Source organism: Colletotrichum fructicola, assembly GCF_000319635.2.
Source record: "Colletotrichum fructicola Nara gc5 chromosome Unknown KSG_Nara_v1_contig01, whole genome shotgun sequence".
Lineage (NCBI taxonomy): Eukaryota > Fungi > Ascomycota > Sordariomycetes > Glomerellales > Glomerellaceae > Colletotrichum > Colletotrichum fructicola.
In genome coordinates, this window is record NW_027094051.1 from 4,627,857 (window position 1) to 4,646,267 (window position 18,411).

The 18,411-nt window shown below is 54.8% G+C and overlaps 7 protein-coding genes across 7 annotated transcripts; 4 read left to right on the forward strand and 3 right to left on the reverse strand.

Annotated features, from left to right (window-relative positions):
- Positions 1 to 1,286: 1,286 nt before the first annotated feature.
- CGGC5_v001296 (uncharacterized protein) lies at positions 1,287 to 1,731 on the forward strand (the record flags this gene model as incomplete). The annotated part of the gene is made up of 3 exons (XM_066150810.1): positions 1,287 to 1,316; positions 1,410 to 1,419; positions 1,463 to 1,731. 3 exons carry the CDS (start codon positions 1,287 to 1,289, stop codon positions 1,729 to 1,731), a joined length of 309 nt encoding a protein of 102 aa, XP_066009749.1.
- Positions 1,732 to 3,639: 1,908 nt separating this feature from the next.
- On the forward strand, positions 3,640 to 4,887 carry CGGC5_v001297 (uncharacterized protein; the record flags this gene model as incomplete). Its single annotated transcript, XM_032026318.1, has 3 exons — positions 3,640 to 3,705; positions 3,770 to 3,910; positions 3,964 to 4,887. 3 exons carry the CDS (start codon positions 3,640 to 3,642, stop codon positions 4,885 to 4,887), a joined length of 1,131 nt encoding a protein of 376 aa, XP_031877211.1.
- Positions 4,888 to 5,258: 371 nt separating this feature from the next.
- On the reverse strand, positions 5,259 to 6,438 carry CGGC5_v001298 (uncharacterized protein; the record flags this gene model as incomplete). The annotated part of the gene is made up of 3 exons (XM_032026319.1): positions 5,259 to 6,014; positions 6,064 to 6,264; positions 6,316 to 6,438. 3 exons carry the CDS (start codon positions 6,436 to 6,438, stop codon positions 5,259 to 5,261), a joined length of 1,080 nt encoding a protein of 359 aa, XP_031877210.1.
- An 858-nt stretch (positions 6,439 to 7,296) lies between these two features.
- On the reverse strand, positions 7,297 to 9,209 carry LONRF1 (LON peptidase N-terminal domain and RING finger protein 1; the record flags this gene model as incomplete). Its single annotated transcript, XM_066150811.1, has 4 exons — positions 7,310 to 7,337; positions 7,555 to 8,357; positions 8,532 to 8,567; positions 8,622 to 9,209. 4 exons carry the CDS (start codon positions 9,207 to 9,209, stop codon positions 7,310 to 7,312), a joined length of 1,455 nt encoding a protein of 484 aa, XP_066009977.1.
- Positions 9,210 to 13,334: 4,125 nt separating this feature from the next.
- On the forward strand, positions 13,335 to 14,205 carry CGGC5_v001300 (uncharacterized protein; the record flags this gene model as incomplete). Its single annotated transcript, XM_032026322.2, has 4 exons — positions 13,335 to 13,563; positions 13,748 to 13,931; positions 14,052 to 14,133; positions 14,191 to 14,205. 4 exons carry the CDS (start codon positions 13,335 to 13,337, stop codon positions 14,203 to 14,205), a joined length of 510 nt encoding a protein of 169 aa, XP_031877212.2.
- A 251-nt stretch (positions 14,206 to 14,456) lies between these two features.
- INSIG2 (Insulin-induced gene 2 protein) lies at positions 14,457 to 16,309 on the reverse strand (the record flags this gene model as incomplete). The annotated part of the gene is made up of 4 exons (XM_066150812.1): positions 14,457 to 14,837; positions 14,889 to 15,686; positions 15,757 to 15,775; positions 16,305 to 16,309. 4 exons carry the CDS (start codon positions 16,307 to 16,309, stop codon positions 14,457 to 14,459), a joined length of 1,203 nt encoding a protein of 400 aa, XP_066009732.1.
- A 1,280-nt stretch (positions 16,310 to 17,589) lies between these two features.
- CGGC5_v001302 (uncharacterized protein) lies at positions 17,590 to 18,072 on the forward strand (the record flags this gene model as incomplete). Its single annotated transcript, XM_066150813.1, has 4 exons — positions 17,590 to 17,632; positions 17,727 to 17,811; positions 17,860 to 17,872; positions 17,926 to 18,072. 4 exons carry the CDS (start codon positions 17,590 to 17,592, stop codon positions 18,070 to 18,072), a joined length of 288 nt encoding a protein of 95 aa, XP_066009731.1.
- Positions 18,073 to 18,411: the final 339 nt, after the last annotated feature.

An 18,411-nucleotide genomic window follows, 5' to 3' on the forward strand; every position in this document is an offset into this window, starting at 1 on the left:
TTTTGAGTTGACTCTGACTTGGAGGTGGAAGGCAGCCGAAAGTCTCTTGGAAAAAATGTGGACGTGGGGACGGGATGAGCAGTGGCAGCTAAAAAGGACGTCGACCCAACGTGACAGGACAAGAGACAGAGAGGCAGATGCTCAAGCGGATAGAGAGACAAGGGGAAGGGCGAATGATAAGAGAGATGCCGAGATTGAGAAGCTCCAAAGTACTTTGAGTGCGCTGCGCTGGACTGTGCTGTGTGCTGCGTGCTTGCTGTACCGGCCGTTGCTGCGGGTGGTAGCTCCAGCTGTGGCGTACTTGCTGCGGTGTTAGACGACTTGAAATGATGAGCGGAGACGAGCACCAAGGAAACAGGCAGGAAAGAAGAGGACTGGAAACCCCTGAAAGGAATTGCGACAAAAACCGATCCGAGGATAGAGACGGGAGAGGAGGTTGCTGGTGGACGTGGAGGGGAGGAGGAGGAGGAGGAGGAAGAGGAGAGGAGATTCTACGATGGGGAGGGGGCTGGCCGGCGGAGGGGAAGGGGAGCATATGGGAAGAGGGCAATGAGGGGACTTTCATCATCCCAGGATTGGAGCACTAAACAACCCAACACCAAATTGCCTTGCCTGTCTTGTCTACACTACTTACCTATACGTTACCTACTTTGCCTGCGAAGCTCACTACACACATCCTCACCTTACCTACCTACCTGGCCTCACATGAGTACTTGCTTGCCCACGCAGCCCTGCAGGATGCAAAGTGTGCAGCCAGATTTTCCCAGCGCCTCCGATACATATCCCGTCCTTGTCAACGTGCAATTGGACGAGGATCGAGTGCTGCAGCACCAGCGCGCGCAGCATCACACCTGGCACCTAACCTGCCTGCTGTCGAAGGTACTACCTTACCTACCTACCGGGTGCCTGCCTACCTTACCTTAGTACAGCTGCACTCTTCTTCCAACAATAGGTACCTCCTCTAAGCGCACTTCCAGATTTCAGCATATGGATGTGATGGGTCTTCAATCCCCACCACCGGCCCCAGAAGACAAGATTGGCCCGTTGAAGGTCTCGTCCAGCCCAGCCCAGCCCAGTGCCAGGCATTTGCCTGTCCTGCGAGCCTGTCCAATGGACACAGCTGTCACCTATTCCCAGTCGGCCCAGGGTGGTGCTCCTAAAACCCGGGTGCCAGTCGCTGGTCACTCAGCGGCGTGGGCTTTTTACCTCCTTCGTCTGTTTGTTGCTTGCCGCCGACGTCGAGTACACTGTACTTGTCGCATCCCGCACTCAACGCCGCGCCCCGAATGTCGAGGGCACTTGGGTCGAGCTTCCCGGTAGGTCAGGGCTTGTGGCGTGAGCAGATGGGATGGCAGCAAAAAAGGGGTGTTGCTGCAACAGATAGATCCAGCCTAAGCGACTAACGCTAGACCTTCTCTGGTATGAAGCCACCTACTGCCACTGACATACACTGACAACGAAGAACTTTACGCATCACACCATGAAGACATGCCGCACAGCTGTCAACGACAGCCCATGAGCGAGCCAGGCAAGGCCGCTTGGGATGGCGATGGCGATGGCGATGGCGATGGCGATGGCGATGGCGATGGCGAAGGCGAAGGCGAAGGCGACGGCGACGGCGACGGCGACGGCGATTTACTTGCCCAGAATCAACTGGCTCCCTGGGGGACACACTGTACTGAAGACCGTGAGGGTGGCCATAAGACGACGCATATACCTAGGCAGCATTAATCCCATAGTATATGTGGGGTCGGCTATTCGCGGTGGCTCAAATGCGTCACATTAGATGAGGACGCCAACCGCTAAGAAGCACCATAAGATGAGCTCGAATGAGGCATGAAATGCGTGCGCTGACGAGCAATATTCGAGTCAATGGAAGCCCCGGCCATGGTATGGAACACTGGCTGCAAACAAGTCGATATAGGAAGGGGCTTAACGACTAGTGCAGAAATGATGGAATCTTCACAAAATCGAACGATTCCGTCAAGATGGGATATTCCTGGTCCTGCCTCGGTCACTTACCTTTTTTTCTTGTCTTCGCACTCCTGCCTCGTCCATCCCCGGTCATTACGATCGAGCAACGAACAATTAAGCGCCGCATGGCGATGCTGGACATCTAGTGTCCAAGAAAGACGGCTCTGGATACAAGAAGGAGAGGTGTCCACTGGCACTAGATGGGGTTAGGAGATTGCAAGATGCTTCTAGTGGCCATTGAGCCTCACGGCACCTCCCACTAGAGGAAATTCGCAGCCAGCCCATGCCGCATAAGAAAGAGACATCGGTGACCGAGGGTTTGGATTACGAAACTGTGTTGCAGGACACGACCAATCTCCCGGGAGAAGGGCTCCCGGCACGGATGGGACGAACACTCATCAGCTAAGTTAATCCACTGCATCGCGCCGCCAATAGGGCTATCCATACCTCCGTTTACCCTTACCTCAACGACATCTGAGAGCCTCTGCTTTGCATCCCGGAAAGGCATCGAGTTGATTGGTTCTTGTCGAGCGAATACTAGATAGGCAGATTGCTCTCCTCCTTGGGGTCTAGCATCCCCACGCAAGGCTGCTCATACTTCTAACACTAGCCATTCTGTAGCGAGTTGCATAGTACGGATACGGGAGAGAGCGTTCCTGGGCAAAAGCAGACGATACTAGTCGGGACACGCCGTTACGCTGAAATAGGCCGGGATTCTCACAGGAGCGTAGCCGGTTGCCCTTAGCTTTCGATTCTAGGGACCAAGACACGAGCTTCCCACATGGCATTCCCATGTTTCAAGTCGACTGAAAGCCCCCCTCCCCTCCTTCAATTGCCTTTCGTCCCAAGATTTTGATCTGATGCATGGAAGGCAAGTGTGGGGGACGAGAGACACAACCAAACGGCGCGCGATCAGGGAGAGGGGAAATGCCCTACGGCGGTGCTTGCCTAAGGTACCTAGTGTGCCTACCGGTCTTAGGTAAGGTACGGTCGATATGGCGTTGCCAGTCCGCGCAGTACAATTGCCCGCCGTGCCCGCCTAAACATCCCACGTCTGCGTCCACACCCGTGCCGTGTTGGATGCGCGGGGTCACTGCTGCCAGGGCCGCTTCTCTTTCCACAGGTTGGCGCTGAGAGAGCTCAACAGCGGGTGCGTTAGCGCAACTGCGCGGACTACAGCGATTGGTTGAGCCTGAGGCTGCAGTCTCTCGGCACTGGACCCACCTTGTCTGCTCGGGCCTCTCCGTTCATCCTCTGTTTCTGCGTGCGGTACGTATCCCCGCCATTGAGGTCGGAGGTTGGCGGTAGACAGCTTCAAACGACATCAAACATTGACGACTTGTCGAATCAGTGCCACTTACAGCGCTCAGCAATCACATCCACTCTCAGTTATCGTCATAGCAGATTAGGGGTCTAGGCTTTCACTGTGTTGAACACGGCTTCACTGAGGACGCCATTTTCACATCCACATCTGCTTGCCAAATCCTTGGTTCGGCATCAATTCGGACATCATTTCAAGCATCGAAGCGACTTGTCACAACACATCTCGACTTGACGAGGCCGACTTCCACGAGACCTTCATACTTCTCACCCTTTCAACCAGCTCGAACAGCTTTTGTATACCTGGCCGCATAAACTGGGGCTCGGCCGGTACATCCCACTGAGATGGTCACCTCGAAGCCGGCCGATATGGATCCTGCAGAGGCTCTTCATGGGCTCATCAATGACGCGGTTAATTGCACCTATCTAGACTGATTGGGAAGACTGCTGCTTACTTTACTCCTTCTCTTTATAGCTCGTACAAACAGGAAAGGCATTGAAAGCCTGGGGTAAGGATGGCAAGCACCAGCTTCAAGCTCACATCTCCCTCCAAACAAAGATGCCGGAAATTATTGAAAGCTTCCACTGGAAGCTAGATGACCTGGAGAGCGAAATTGTAAGTCATTATTCTGTCAAGTCGGGATGTGTCTTCTCTGACCAATGCGGCAGATCAGAGCAAAGGCAGCTCTGCAAAGAGATCTGGACAGGATACAGGAGGCAAGAAGACCAATTCAACAACCGGCCCCGGTCGATGCGCAGACAAAGTCACCAATGGCCATCGACCTCGACTCCTCATCCGGGGAGCCGTCTCCCGACCAAAAGGCCCAGCTCACACAAGCTTCGGGCCCGCATAGGGTCCCCGCAGAGCCGAGCGCGGCTCCATCGATGGCCCCCTTCCCCGACATGGGCGTCAGCTTCCAGCCGCCGGTAGAGCCTGCGCAGGCAATCAAGCAGGAGCAGGCACCGGCACCTCCGGCTATGATGGCGCCCATGGGAGACGTGAAGCCCGAGGTAAAGACCGAACCTATTGCCACACAGCCTCCGCAGTCTGGCGCCCCCGAGGCCCCGATGGACGATCTATTCGGCCTGGGAGGAGACGCGGGCGGCGGCGGCGCGGAAGGAAGCAACTCGGAGTTCCACTTCACCGACATGACATTTAGTCTTGCCCCGCCAAATAACGACTCTCAGGGCCAACCCCAGTCTCAAGACGCCGCCATGGATATGTCATTCGGTTCTGGCGAGATGGGCGGCGATCTCCTGTCCCTCGACAACCTGCTCCCGCCGGACAATGTCAACAACGCCAAAGCCGACACCGCAGCACAAGCAGCACAAGCAGCACCGGCAGCAAGTGGGCCGGCACCGGCGGTAGCCGGCCAGGAAAAGCCTGCCGAAGGCAAGATGGAGAAGCAGGACTCAACAAACTTGGATGACCTCTTCAACCTCGATGGCAACACGAGTCTCGATGAAATGGATCTCGACATGAACATGGGCGGCGACGGTGGAGACGGCAGCACCTTCGATGATATGTACTTTGGCGATATGACGGAGATGGAGCATGGCAAGTTCGACGATGCCTTTTTTGGGATACAGTGACCACCACGAGTCTTTTGCTTTTCTTGGGAGTGTCGGCGTCTTTGGCCAGGTGTGTTTCTTACGGTTTGTGGGTGGCCTCGCAGTACGAAGAACGTGGGCCTTGGCAGGGTTCTAGGACGGTGTTGGAAGCCGGTAGTGTGCCTCATGGAGCAGTCGCCTCGAGTTTGGCTGAAAGTGCCCATCTCCATATGCGGCACTATGGGAGCATTGCCTCGTTCATGTTCGTAATGGCGTCGGATCCTGAGGATTCCTTTGGTATCAGATACGGCTGTCGTTATCTACCTGGTATCCCTATCTCTAACTGCGGCACTGCCCAATCGTTTCTCTTAGTACCATCGTCTTGACCCTCGTCCTCATTCTTTCTTGTCGTGTTACTGGTCCTCCTCGCCCTGGTACTCATCCACCTCGAGATACTTGGGGTTAAGTTTGGCACCGGGTATGACCCCATTAATAGAGCCTGCGGTCTCCAGACGCTTCATCCGTCCTCGAGTTCTGCTGGATACCATGCCGGCCTGTAGATCTTGCCGGACCCTATCTTCACCGTAAAAGTCGAGTCTTGAAGCGGCCAGGACCTCTGTCAGTCGCCTTCCGCTCACAGGGATCGCTGCACTTTTTGTGCAGACATCCTTTGCTATCTCCAAGAAGGCGACATGAAGAAGTTGTATCTCCTGTTCCAGATTATTTCTGTCCTTGTGGAATTGATGGCTTTGGCAGATAACAGGACCCGATATCAAGCCAGCAACAAGAGAATCTTCGCAGAAGCGGCATCGCAATGACACTTCAAAGCGCTGTAGGTTTCTAATGCGTCGTAGTGCAGCCCATGGCTTGGAATTGGGACTGATCATGCAGGAAGTAGGCCCCGATTGTCGACGGTTTGCGAACCATGTCGCTGGCGTCGGATACAAGATGCCGGTGGTGATGCCGATGTCGACCTTCAGACTTCGCAGCGAGGTACAGTGAGACAGCATGTCTGCTGCCAGTGACACAGCCTTTTCTCCGTGCAGGCAAACCCCCCACCACGAGATGATGCCGAGGCGTATTTGGCATAGCGAAGAGCGACGAGCTGGCGTCAGAGCCGAAAGGAAGATGTGCAACGATGTCACTGAAGGAAAGGCAAACTCGTTTTCCTGACGCCATGTCAGTATACCGCCAACGCCAAGCTCTGCATTGACTTACTCTGTAGAAGAACGGGTGGGCCAAGGTTTCGTCATAAAAGAATCGACTACTTAGAAGTAAGCTGGTAAAGGTGCATACTGCTTGTTGTCGCGATTTGGGCAGCAGTGAAGCAGTCTTGAACTTGTTGGACCTGTGTTCGATTTGGACAGGCCGAATGGGTTCGTCTTGTACTACTGCCAAAGAGTAGATCATCAGGCGGATCTGCACGCCGGGTCAATTTGTCTCGTCCCAGTTTCGGGGGTTCACACGTACCTCTCCAGGCAATACTTGGAGATAGTTACTGGCGGCACCCTTCTCTGCCAAGAAGGTCACAGCAGGGTCCTTGGGAGCCTGCGAGGTCTTGGCCGTGGCCTTGCGCTTGCGTTTGGGTGCCATTATGGGCGAACACGATGCACCGTGTGGTGGTGAGGTGCAGAATGTGAAGTATCGAGGTTAGGTGGGAAGAGGCGAGGTATGTAGTAGCAAGTCTTTTTTTCCGAACGGATAAACGAAAAAGAAGAGTTTGTCTTTCACTCGGCCAGGAAGGTGCTACTGGTTCTCGGCAGAAAAGGCAAGAGCGACGTGACCTACCTAGACGGTGATTGACATGAAAGAGCAGACTGATGTAGTCTCGGGAAAGAGTAACTCGCGCACCAGCACCTGTTTCTTTCCCATCCCGCACGTCACTTTGCCTCCCAAAGTACATGGACATAACCTCCAATGCCTCCATTCAGCCAACCACTCCTGTGTTTTGTGAGTGCCGCCCATCTCTGGCTCATATCGTACAGGGACATGAGCTCGTGTTGAAGTAATGATTGAACCATTCGACGCAGAAATGTTTAACTTGACTGATATGTCTTGTGGGAGGCATTCGCAAAGGGCAGATAACTGTAACCTGTCTTGACGTCCGGAGACTTCGGATACCTTTTGGGCGCCACATTATAACAACGTGAAGAACGATGATTCACTTCCGAAAGATTGCAGTGGTCCTCAACTTTCCTTTAGACATAGCTGTCTAGTAGCATACTTGCATAGCCCAATTTGGTATCTGTATCATGATGTAATGCGTTGAAGTGTCCTAGCTCATGCCCAATGCTACCATGCGAATGCGAAAACATGTTCATCCTCCTATATATTTTCTCCTTGAAGAGGCATGGCACAGAGAGCGCCCGCAAGCCCCTGTCGCTTCCTTGGCTCCGGCCGGCATAAAACACCTAGGCCACTCGCGTATGACATGCAGTACCGTTGGCTGGACTAGTCCCCGGCATCAGAAGATTCTGCAGTCTGAGAGGGACCTGAGCGGCCGTCAATAAGGGCACCCCTGAGAGATTCTGCACCTTAGCCCGTCTGTTTCATTGTCTGATAACAAGCAAACGGGGGCAGCGACGCCTCCAATTCAGCCTCAACCCCGTGAGGGAGTTTGAACCGAAGCGAAGTTGAAAAAGATGCGATCAAACTCAAAAGCAGGGATGACTGCCAAAGGAAAGCTTGAGTTGGGCAAGGGACACTTACCATCTACTTGACTCCCATTCCAAGACCCAGCCGCAGCAGATCTTAAGTCTCTCTCTGACACTCCTCGTGCCGAGCAATTTGTACTTTTCGTACTCCTTAGCAGGCAGGATGCTGGCAAACCACCAAGGAAATAGTGCCGGATCATTGGGGCATTCTCCATAGATTGCGAGCATCCGTTGTGCCAGCCAAGGCACGCTTTGTTGCCGCATTCTCTCAACGAATGACACGCCAAACGACAGTAGCTCGCTCGTTGGCATCTTTGAAAGATCTTCGGGTGTGGTTGTAACAGTGGGCGTTGTCGTCGAGTCCTCGCTTTGATGTGTATTGGCGCTCTCATATCTTTCCAGAGCTAGTTGGGTTTCACCCGCCTCCAGATCTTCCTCCTCCGCAATGGAGATGTCGTCAATCCTCTCAATCTTCCCTACCAGGTACCCGTCCAATATACCATGTCTTGTGATCCTGAACCGAGAGATGCCAGTTGTTTCGATGAGACTACGGCCATCGGCAAAATATTCCGCGTTCACGATCCGCAGTAAAGTACCTTGCTCCTTGAAATGAGTGTCGTTGGCCGTGCGCGGCCGCTGTGGAAGGACCATGCCGAAAGTTCGATCGCCTTCAAGTGCTCGCCGAATCATGAGTCGATATCGTGGCTCAAAGACGTGGAGAAATGTTGGCATCATGGGGAACGAAAGCGTACAAACGAATATCGGAATGTCAAATTCCCGATGTCTGTTCAATGCCTCGGCAGCCAACGCATCGCCTCTAGTGAGGACTGCGTCGGCCCAAAAGGTTTGGATGATAGTCTTGAGATGTTCGTTTGACGGACAAGATTCTCGGTACAGCAAAGGGCTGACCGAGAGGCCCCTCCGACATATGGGGCAGTATGAAGAGTGGTCCAACACCCGATGCAGGCATGAACGACAGAAGGTATGGCCGCAGACCGTCGTCAAGGGGTCGTAAAATAAGGCATAACAGACCTGACAGTCCATTTCTGTCCTGACAGATTCCTTGACCTTGGAGAAAGTCTTAGTGTCCAGAGTAGCGGCCTCATCACCATGGGAAGATACTTCAGCAAAGGCAATGTCAGAGTTGTAGTCCAAATCGCCCTCTTCAGCAAGTGTGTAAACCGCGATCAGCGGGCCCCCACGGATGACTCTCGACGTCGTCTCATGGTCTTGCTCATTCGTGTCGCTATCGCCATGATTTACTGGTTGTATGACAATGTGAGAGGAAATTTCGGCGACTGTTTCCGCCATCCTTGCCTTTTCAATCTCTGCTTTGAAGTTGTTGACTGCCTTGGTGAGGATAACGTCAACACCGCAATCGCCCACCGCATGGTTGCGACCACATCCGGGGTAGGGACATTCGAAGCCTTGTAATCTGCCCGGTGTGGCTGGGTACGATATGTTTTCTCGGGCGTGCGTCTCGGGGAGGCATTCTCTGCAAAGGCTTCTGCCGCAAGGGAATGTAACGGGCTCTCGGAGCGGGCGCGAGCACTTCCGGCACTGGATCAAGCGAATAACATCTCGAACCTGATCGGCCAGCAGAGGGCGTTCGACAGTGCCATGGTCCTTTTCGTCCTCGGCTTCGTGCACCGGGTTGGACGTCAAGGCCGATGGTCTGCTCTCGACGACCCGGGGCTGGTCGGAGGACATGAAGCGTCTCCTCCAGCACGGCGCTGGCGCGGGTGACTCGTCTCGGGGGTATCTGGGAGGGTTTCGGTTCGTCTCGTAGCCTCTACTTCCAAGCTGACCCTTTCCGCGTCTTTCTTCTTCTAAAGTCTCTCTTGTGGTAACCTCTCGGTGTTTCTATGCGTGCTGTCGCCAAGTGTCCAAAGCAGACAACTGTTCGTGGTGGTTTTTTCCGGTAAGCTCTTGGACGTATGGGTGGTGCAGCAGCAGGGAAGTGACGGGGGGATAGCGACCAGGGGTCATATATGCGAGATCATCAGAGCTGCAGTGGTTCCAGAAACGAGCGGATCTCATGATGCGCCTGAACGAGATCAAAAGCGGCCAGGTGAAGGGGCGCCGGCGAAGCTAGTTGACCGAGGGCCGGAGCTAGATGTTGGAGGAGTGCTGGCATGCATGTACCGGGTAGGCGTGGATAGCATACGAAGAGTACGTTTGGAGCGCGAAGTAACGATGGAATAGATTCGCAGGCAGGCGTCATACATTTAACGTCCTGTTACCAATCCGCTGGTTGTCTGAGTGGATTTGGAGGGGTGTTTCTGGGAGGGTGTGGCCGTGCAATGAGGTCAATGAAATTCGAGAAAGATAGGTCAGGGGCCTGCGAGCAAGAGCATGAGTAGGTAGAGAGAACAGGAGCAGGGGTACTAAGACGGTGGCCACCCAATCCAATCCCAGAGACAAGAGGCCAGCCAGAGGAGATGCGAGTCGAGACCCAAGAACATCTGCACTGCTGCTGGATGAGTGGGAGGAGGCATCGGCGCGCGCGCGCGCAACATTGAGAGAAAGAAGAGAAGAGAGCCGCCCCCGGACAGCAACAGACCCGGCGGCCCATGTCGATGTTCAGGAAAAAAGTAGCTGTCAAGTACCGGTACTTTGAAGTTCCCAGGTTCTGGCGGCAGGCGACGAGGGCGCATGGGCGGGCTTTCCAAGTGCCCTGGACGGGGCCCCTTGCATCTAGGCGAATAAGGGTTTAGCGGCCTGTTGTCAGTAGACGAATCCTGGGCTAGCTGTGACGACACCGCGGGTCTGAATGGAGGGGACTGACTTTTGTCGTTCGGCTGGCTGCACTGCGCTAACACGATTCCAGGTGCTCGCTCGCATTTTCCCTCAACGGCGGGCGGATCAATTGCTGGTACAAGAACGACCCAACTGCTGCTTGGGGTCAGCCACTAAGCCAATCCGTACCCAACGATTGCAGTGGAGATGCAGCGTTCTGAACAAAACGCTACCGCCATCTGGGCGGGACCCAGCATGTGGTAAGTACCTTAGGTTGGTGGAAGGTTGGTGGAGAACAACACCCAAGTAAGTACCTTATGGTTGGGACGTTGGACCGTACATTACTGAACTCGGCATCTGTCTCTTCATTCCTGACCATCGCCTTCGATGTTGTCTCTTGCCGCACTGCTGCTCTACACTACTTGTCCGTGTACACATCTGGTTTGTTGATTGTTCGCCTCTTGCTGCCCCAGGAAGTCGTGATTCCAAGTGTCGAATTCCAGCACAACGGTACACTGTATGACGCCATTGAGCAGTGGAAGCCCCTCCTCCCACACACCTTGAGGCACCTAGGTAGGTAAGTGAAGGTGCCTACCTAAGGCAGGTAGTGCAACGCAGCTGCTTACCTCATCCATTGAGTGAGACGTCCCTCTCTACGCCACGTGACTGCTTCGTGGACGTCCAGTAAGACACTTGTATCGGACGGCGGTCCGCCTCCGATGTGCGGCTGGCTGCCCGGGCTGCTTCTGAGGTGCTGCCGCTGCAGGCACTAGACTCTATCTCGCCGGCAAGGCGAAGTGTCAGGCGGGTGGGAGAGTGTAGCTTCGAGCAAAGAAGGTATTTTCCCTTTTCAGCACCTCGGCCAGGACATCTCCATGCGGATTACACGCAGCAAACAGACGGGCTTGGGTTTGTGGTTGTTATCATCGTTGTTGCTGTGTGTAATAAAGAAGGACGGATCTAATGCAAGGGATGAAAACCCGTTCGCCAACTTCCACCAAACTGCAGAATCAGTAATCTCGCAGCCACGGCGGAATACCACTCTCGGCATTGCCAATTCATGTGGCCGCAACCAGAGATCTCGATGCGAGCAAGCCCCAGGACCCTGACATCAGCAAGCATGGCCGTCGACACTCCCAATCCATGCCGACAAGTACCGCGACTTGGACGGTACCCGGTATTGGACGGACGCCTCTCCTCCGGCAGGGAAACCGGAGACAACACCTTGGGCCGTGGCCCGTATTCCCACACAGAAACTGCGTTTTTTCCTCTGTGTTGAGTCGGACGAAGATGCCTCTGATGAAGTGATCACAACTGCAGAAAACGATCCCGCTCCGTTCTGTTATGTCCAGCCATCGACGCTAGCCCATGCACGCACCCAGACAGCCCGTACAAGCCCAGGGTCCAGCATTTTTCGTCGCCCTGTTCGCTGCGGCGCCCACTCAGATGCACCTCGTTCCTCAGATCCAGTGCGTCATGACAGCGCTACTTTTGCCTCCGCCAACAACACCACTTGCCCTTTGTACCTTCCCTGCCTTACGTTATGCACATCCCCTCCCCGAAACGCCCTCGGGGACGAACCCAGGCAATCCCCGTGGCCCTGACAAGCGCAGTCGCTGTCGTCGCAGTCGCTCTTCTTCCTTCGACTAATGTGTCGTGTCTCGGATCTCTCAGAGCATCTGCAACACGACTTTTTTGGTCAGCTTCGGTCGTCTGATGGACCCTAGTTCCAGTTGTTAGCCCTGGTTACGGCTGATCGCAGTCCCGGACAGGAAACCAGGACGGCCTCGAGACTCTGGCTACCCCCAAACCTCGACAATTATTGGTCAACGTGACTACCCTTCTCGGTCTAGGACGCGTCGAGCAGCAATCCCGATTTCAGCCTCGCCCAACCATTGTCGTGGCGCAGCGGCGCACAAGGCTACTGACGGAACGCGTACGTCTGTTTGGGGCACTAAACGAAGCTATCACGCCCTTTCTGTTGCCACGCAACTAGCCGCCCGCGGTCCTACCGCTGTCTACAAACGCCTTGCATGCCGATGCCGCCGCGTGCGCCGTCACCTGCCTCACCACGAACTTGATAGCCTTATGGTCGCTTGCGAGGAATCCGAGTGTCCCGGCCTAACCACTGTGTATCGGCGCTGATCCATTTCTCTCAAGAATTGCTAGGTTTAGTTCGCCCCAGACTTCAGCACCACTGTAGCGCCGTCTCACGAGCACCTTACCCACAACAGCAATGCGAGACGAGCTCTTACGCAGAAACTTCTTTTGTTCCGCTGCTTCAGCCTCACAGGCTGCCCGATATAATTTGGTTCTCACCGGACATTTTGCATGATCCCAGTCTCCGACTCAAAGCCCGAAGGCTTGCATACTGTTAGGACGTCGAGGACAGGACTAGGCTCGTTGCCTCGCTCGAGATATATTCCAACCTAGTTGTGTCGCATTCACAGCATGTACGAAGATCGTGTGGCTTATTGCCCTGGGGCGAGGGGGGCCGTGGGGGTTTGACGGAAGCTGGCATGGTTGGCTGATTGTCGTTGCAACAACATTATTATCTGTGCAACCATATCCGAGATTCGTCGTATCGACTTCGCAACTGAGCTTCCAGAATCGGGCCAGATCTTCGATTCTGGACCGGCCATTTCGACCCCATCAACCCCTCGAACCCCTCCATTCAGCCCAATCCCGCCATTTCGACCCCACTGGGTTCTCGGTTCCCCCCCCCCCAGCAAACGCAACCTAAAAATTGAAAGCGAAGGCGGTGGCTTGTTGTCTAGCTGAGTCTGTGCGATGGGAACATGCCACATCTACGCGGCAACGCGTTCCAAACCCTTGCTTACCCTCACCGACAAGTCACAGATTAGGAAACTTGGGTTCTGCTAATTCAGCCAGCATCAGCTTCCAGACTTCCACTTCTTTTTCTTTCTCTCTTCGTCTTCGGTTTCCATCATCAACTCCCTTAACGTCTGGCTACCTTCGTTCAGTGATTTTCTGTCTGCTTACAGCATCGCTTGACAACGGTTTTGGTTCACCTGGTCTTCCCCCTTAAATCCTGCCTCAACAATTCTTCTACCGTACCCAAACTCCCGATTCTAAATGTCAGCTGAACTTCCCTCCCCCGAAGTCCGGGCCACCATCATCGAACGGCTCTCCGAGCTCATCATCGCCATCGAGGCCCACCCGGCCTGGAACCCTGAGAACCCCCACCGTGGGCTCTTTCACGTCTGGGACTTTGTCAGCAGGTCTCGGTATATCATGACCGAACTCGACCACATCCGGGATGGCGAGCCCGTGCAATACCCGGAGCAGATCCGGCAGCAATCTGGTTAGAACAGCCCCGTGGCACTAGCATACACAAAGAGGAGAAGAAAAAAGGCGGCAGGCAGTGCATCAATCCACCAGGCACCCGCACCCACACCCGCACCCGCATCCGCGCCGCCCTGCCTGCTGACCGCGCCCGCGCGGGCCATGCCGAGAGAGCAATTTTCCCACTGACATGGGGATCCCAGGTCTGTCAACCGGCCCCGCCGCTGCCGCCGAATCCTTTGCCGATGTCTGCGGCCGAGCCGTCACCGTCAATGAGTTGGTCAGCACCCCGCGTCTCCTGACCATGATGGGTCTTCCTCAGGTCGATTACGGCAGCGATGTCACCTCCAAATCCCAGGCCGTTGTTGAAGTCGTCAATCAGGCCAGGTAGCCAGCAAATCCGAGGCTCCATGAAAATAGACATTAGCAAAAGGAGGAAGCAAAATACGACGAGGGATCATTATAGAATGGTAGGCACTGGGCATTGCGCAAGACTGACACAGTTAGAGCGAGCGTCAAAGAGATGCCTAGCAAGGAATATGGAGAAAGGATATGGAGAAAGGAGGGAAAACACGGCGAAGAGGAGGATGTAGTAATTGATTCTGTTGCGCCGTTACCTGGTGATGTGCTGACCAGAGTTGCCCAGATTAGGCTCGCGTGACGAAACAGTGCAGTTTGCCCGCATAACCAGGGCATGAGTGTCCACGATTCGGTTATGTGATGGATGCTGCGCCTTTCTCACAAGTGGCATGTTTACTGAAAGCCACTCTACTACTCGTAGTCGATATTCAAAACTTGTACCTGATATGCCCACCGTTCCGTATCCTCGACGACGCCAATCCATACAAGAAGACCACCAGCCAGCCGTAATTACGTAGAGTCCCGAAGCAAATAAATGTGATCTCTCGGCCCTCATCTAACTCCAGCCCAGCGACCCCGTGCGGTGGCTGACTTGTTGATAGCTAACCGCCTGCCAATGTTTCCAAAACAGACGCAACTGCAGAACAAGACACTCAACATCCAAATCCCCGTCTCGATGGTCTCCTGGCTTGCCAGACCGCCCAGCGTCATGGGCTCCGCGTAAGCCCTCTCAGACTCGTTCCGGTAGGTGAGGGATGAAGGGGTAGGCATCACGTCGGGGTTGATGCCCAAGAGCACCGCCGATCCCGTCACCCCAACTGCCATGGACAGCAAAAAGCCGGGTTTTGACCGGTCAATCAAATACCATAGAAATGGGTTGACGAGAGCCAAACTTAGGGATACCTGGAGGGTGGAGGCCCATGGGAGTTTACGCTGTTGGTTGTCAGTTTTCAGGTACCCAACGGTGCAGACAGAGTGACTCACAATGGCAAAAACAATACCAACAAAGGCACCGATACTCCGAACAACTAACGCCCAGTCCTTGACAGGGCTGGCGTCTTCAGGAGACGGGCTTTCTCTCTCTTCTGCTATCTCCTCTTCCTTTCCGAATGTTTCCTCCCACACACCATCGAACCAAGGGAGCAGGCCGCCGAGGACGACGCCCGACAGACCCCATAATGAAAGGTATTGCCAATTATAACTTGGTTTTATGATGCTTTCGACCTGGAATGACGAGAATCGATGTTCGTTCTGCAACCGAGTAACCATAACACCGTATCCCATGCCAATGATGAACAGAAGGGCTATTCTGAAGGTTGTGAACAGCGTGGAGGCTGCGGTTGAGGGCGGTGGCTGCTTGGTACCACGATATGAGGAGCGTCGGCGCAGCAGAGTCGAGCGATCCTTCATGAGCTCGAATGTCGTGTCGTCCACGCTAGGGCGCTTGATGGGGGTTTGTGCCCCTGTTCCCCATGGTGTGTCTGGCTCGTCCCTCTCGTTGCCGTCGCGGCTCCCATAGGTCGTCGGAGAGTATATGCCAAATAACGTGGAGGACGTCAAGTTCATGATGGACTGCGCGCGGGGCAAGGAGCCAGAATCCGACGAAGCTTGGCCATTGTGCAATCTCGAGAAGTCAAGCTCGGGAATCGGGCCTGGGGAGGACGAGGCGTCTTCTGGGGGAGTAGGGCTTGTGTAGTTGAAGTCGAAGGGGCGGCGGGGAATGGGCCGCAACAAAGGGGGTCCGTCGTCAGACATGACGTTCGATTGAGAGGTGCTCTGCGACTGAGGCTATTAGCAGAAAGTCGATACGACTCTCACCGAGGTGGGCGCTGGGGCTTTATGAGGTGCTCACGGGAGGGATGACGGTGCGCCTTCGAGTTACCGGCAAAAATGAAATGTACGAGTAAGTCTAACTCTGCTGACCAAGGACCGGGAGGATTTTGCTGTCGTCACCGAACTACTTCGGACGAGGAGAAGATTGTCTCGTCTCACGTGGCTCAGATACGATTCTCCTCAAATCAAGATACGATGTAGGATGGCGAAGGATTGGACGAACGGAGGAGGACTAGTTATTGACGAGAGGTCCGTCGAAAGTATGTGAGACTGCAACTCGGGGACAGAGTTTCGCTGGGCAGTCGAGGGTCGACTCAGCGGCACGCGACGAGGGAGGAGTGGCGGCAGCGGTAGCTCGGAGGAGCTGATGCAGGGCGTCCTCTGCGAGATAGTGGTGCGTTGGCGAGGAGAGACGTTGCGAGTGCGGACACAACGGAAGATCTTAAGGAAGGCAGAATAAGATATGCAATTCAGAGGGGAGCGATGCTATAGGTATGCTGATGCGTCTTGCTGACAGCAGTGCGGGCGAGTTAATGCTAGGGTGACGGGAATGAAGGAGGCGGCAACGGCATGATCTCTTAGAGGTCAGTTCGCGGAGACTACGAGCTATCGGCGTCGGGACCCGTATCCCGCGGCAGCCACCGCAGTATCAGGTTGCTACGACTGCCGCTTTTCTGCGTGCGTGCTTCGTGCTATGTGCAATCGCTTATGGCACGTTTCTCGGACGGAGAGGGGAGACAAGCCGGTAAAACAGATGCGGGCGACGCGAAAGAGAGAGGGGGGGATTTCGGCGTGGTGGTGGTGTGGTCTCCGCGCTGTGTGGCTTGGGTGTTCCCGGCAGCAGCAGGTAATGTATTCCGGAGCGGAGGAGTCGTTGCAGCAACACAATGCCGTAACTGTGCAGGAAGAAGGGGGACGGGAATAACCAGAAAGGAGGGGTTCTTCGAGGATGGCCTGGACTCGACTCGACTGGAGGATGGAACTTGGAAAGAGAGAGCGAGAGGGACGGGCGAGGAAAAGAGAAATATTCACATGTCTGGCTTTGTAGGTTTGCACGAATAGTGTTCCAGCTCTACTATGTAGGCCCACTATAAGGTGCCTACCCTGCAACTCGTCAGTTCCATTTGATGGTACGGCACCCGCAGCAGCTCAGTTCCATTGCATCCATAGGTTTACTGCAGTTAACACAACACAACATAACAAGCCCGAAGACAAACATACCTGCAGCTGCAGCGAGACACCAAAGGACTCGACCAGACTCAACGAATCCTCCCCTCTGCAAGTTCCCTTGGGCGAAAAGACTGAACAGGCAAAGATTCCCCCCTTAGCTGCTGGTTGGAGGCTGGAGGCTGGAGGCTGGAGCTAGGGGACTGGCGCCAAGGCGCAGCTGCATGCAATGGGATTGTCTCCGGTGGAGCCACATGACTGGTGCACGCCAGATTGGGTCCTGAAATGACATTCTTGGCCACCTGATTCGCCGCTACCCCACACTCTGCTAGCCCGCTCCCCCCCTCCAGCGTCCGTCCCCTCCGTTCCCTTGAGCAACCAGCCGGGTTCCTTGGTGTGTTTTCTTTCCCCTTCACAATAACTACCTACCTAACTTTGCAAAGCTGACTTTAAACCACCAGTCCCTTGTCCCCGTGACTACAACTGTGACGGCGACGAATTATCCCTTGCCTCATACTCAAGGTCCATGCCTCAAGGTTGTCGACAGATGAATCTGCGAATACGCACGTCCGAACAAGTCTCCGGTCAGACGGGAGAGAGAGATTGAGACGGAACCAGTCAGCCAATTAGTTTGCCCGTCCCCGTCGGTTCCTGAATGTGAGCTGTCCGCGTATTTAGCCCCTCAATGCGCAAGGCCCCTGCGAGCGTTGAGAAAATAAACGGGGACGGTAAGCATCATACCTTTTTGAAGAAGAGAAAAAAACCTTCACCGCTAGAGGAGAAAAGACCCTTCGAACGGGACTCTAATAATACTCATCTCAGATCTGCAGCCAACGCCCAGAAACAAACACGAAGGACGAGCGGGAACTGGCGGCAGCCCTGCTCCCCGCCGGGTTCTAGTGCAGAGGTAGTCATTGCCTCGTCGCGCTCCCTCATTCAACGGCCCGGGGCAAAGGCATCTCAGGAATGTCAGTGTCTCCTCCTCTATGCATTACGCACATCGTATAACCCGCCCGCACAGACTGCCCTGCACGTGAACCTCCCACAGTTGTATTGCACACTAGACGGCGCCTCTTCGTCTCAACCAGAGACAAACGTGCTACCCCGTCTGTGGCCTACATACGCATGTGTGGTATGCGCTATCTTGCCAAGCCTGCGTTTGCCCTAAACTGCTCGTTTCTCTTCCCTCGTCAGCCCTGGCGAGCGCGCATCTGTCTTAACTGTAGTCTTCAACATCGGGGTCAGCATCGAATCCCCCAGAGCCTTTGGGGATGGGTAACTGTGCAAACCAGTGTGCATTAAAACGCCGCACTGGCAGCTCCATGTCCGCGGACTCTCCAAGGCTTTCAGCGTTCAACTGCAAGCACTCGTGCGCCAGAAACACAGCTGGGAAGAGCATGCCACCTGCAGACTGATGCGAGACACTCTCAACGCCGATCAGCGGGACTCCCGCACGAGCCAATCTTCTGACGCCGTGCCGGCCGACGGTCGTTCGGACCCATTCTTC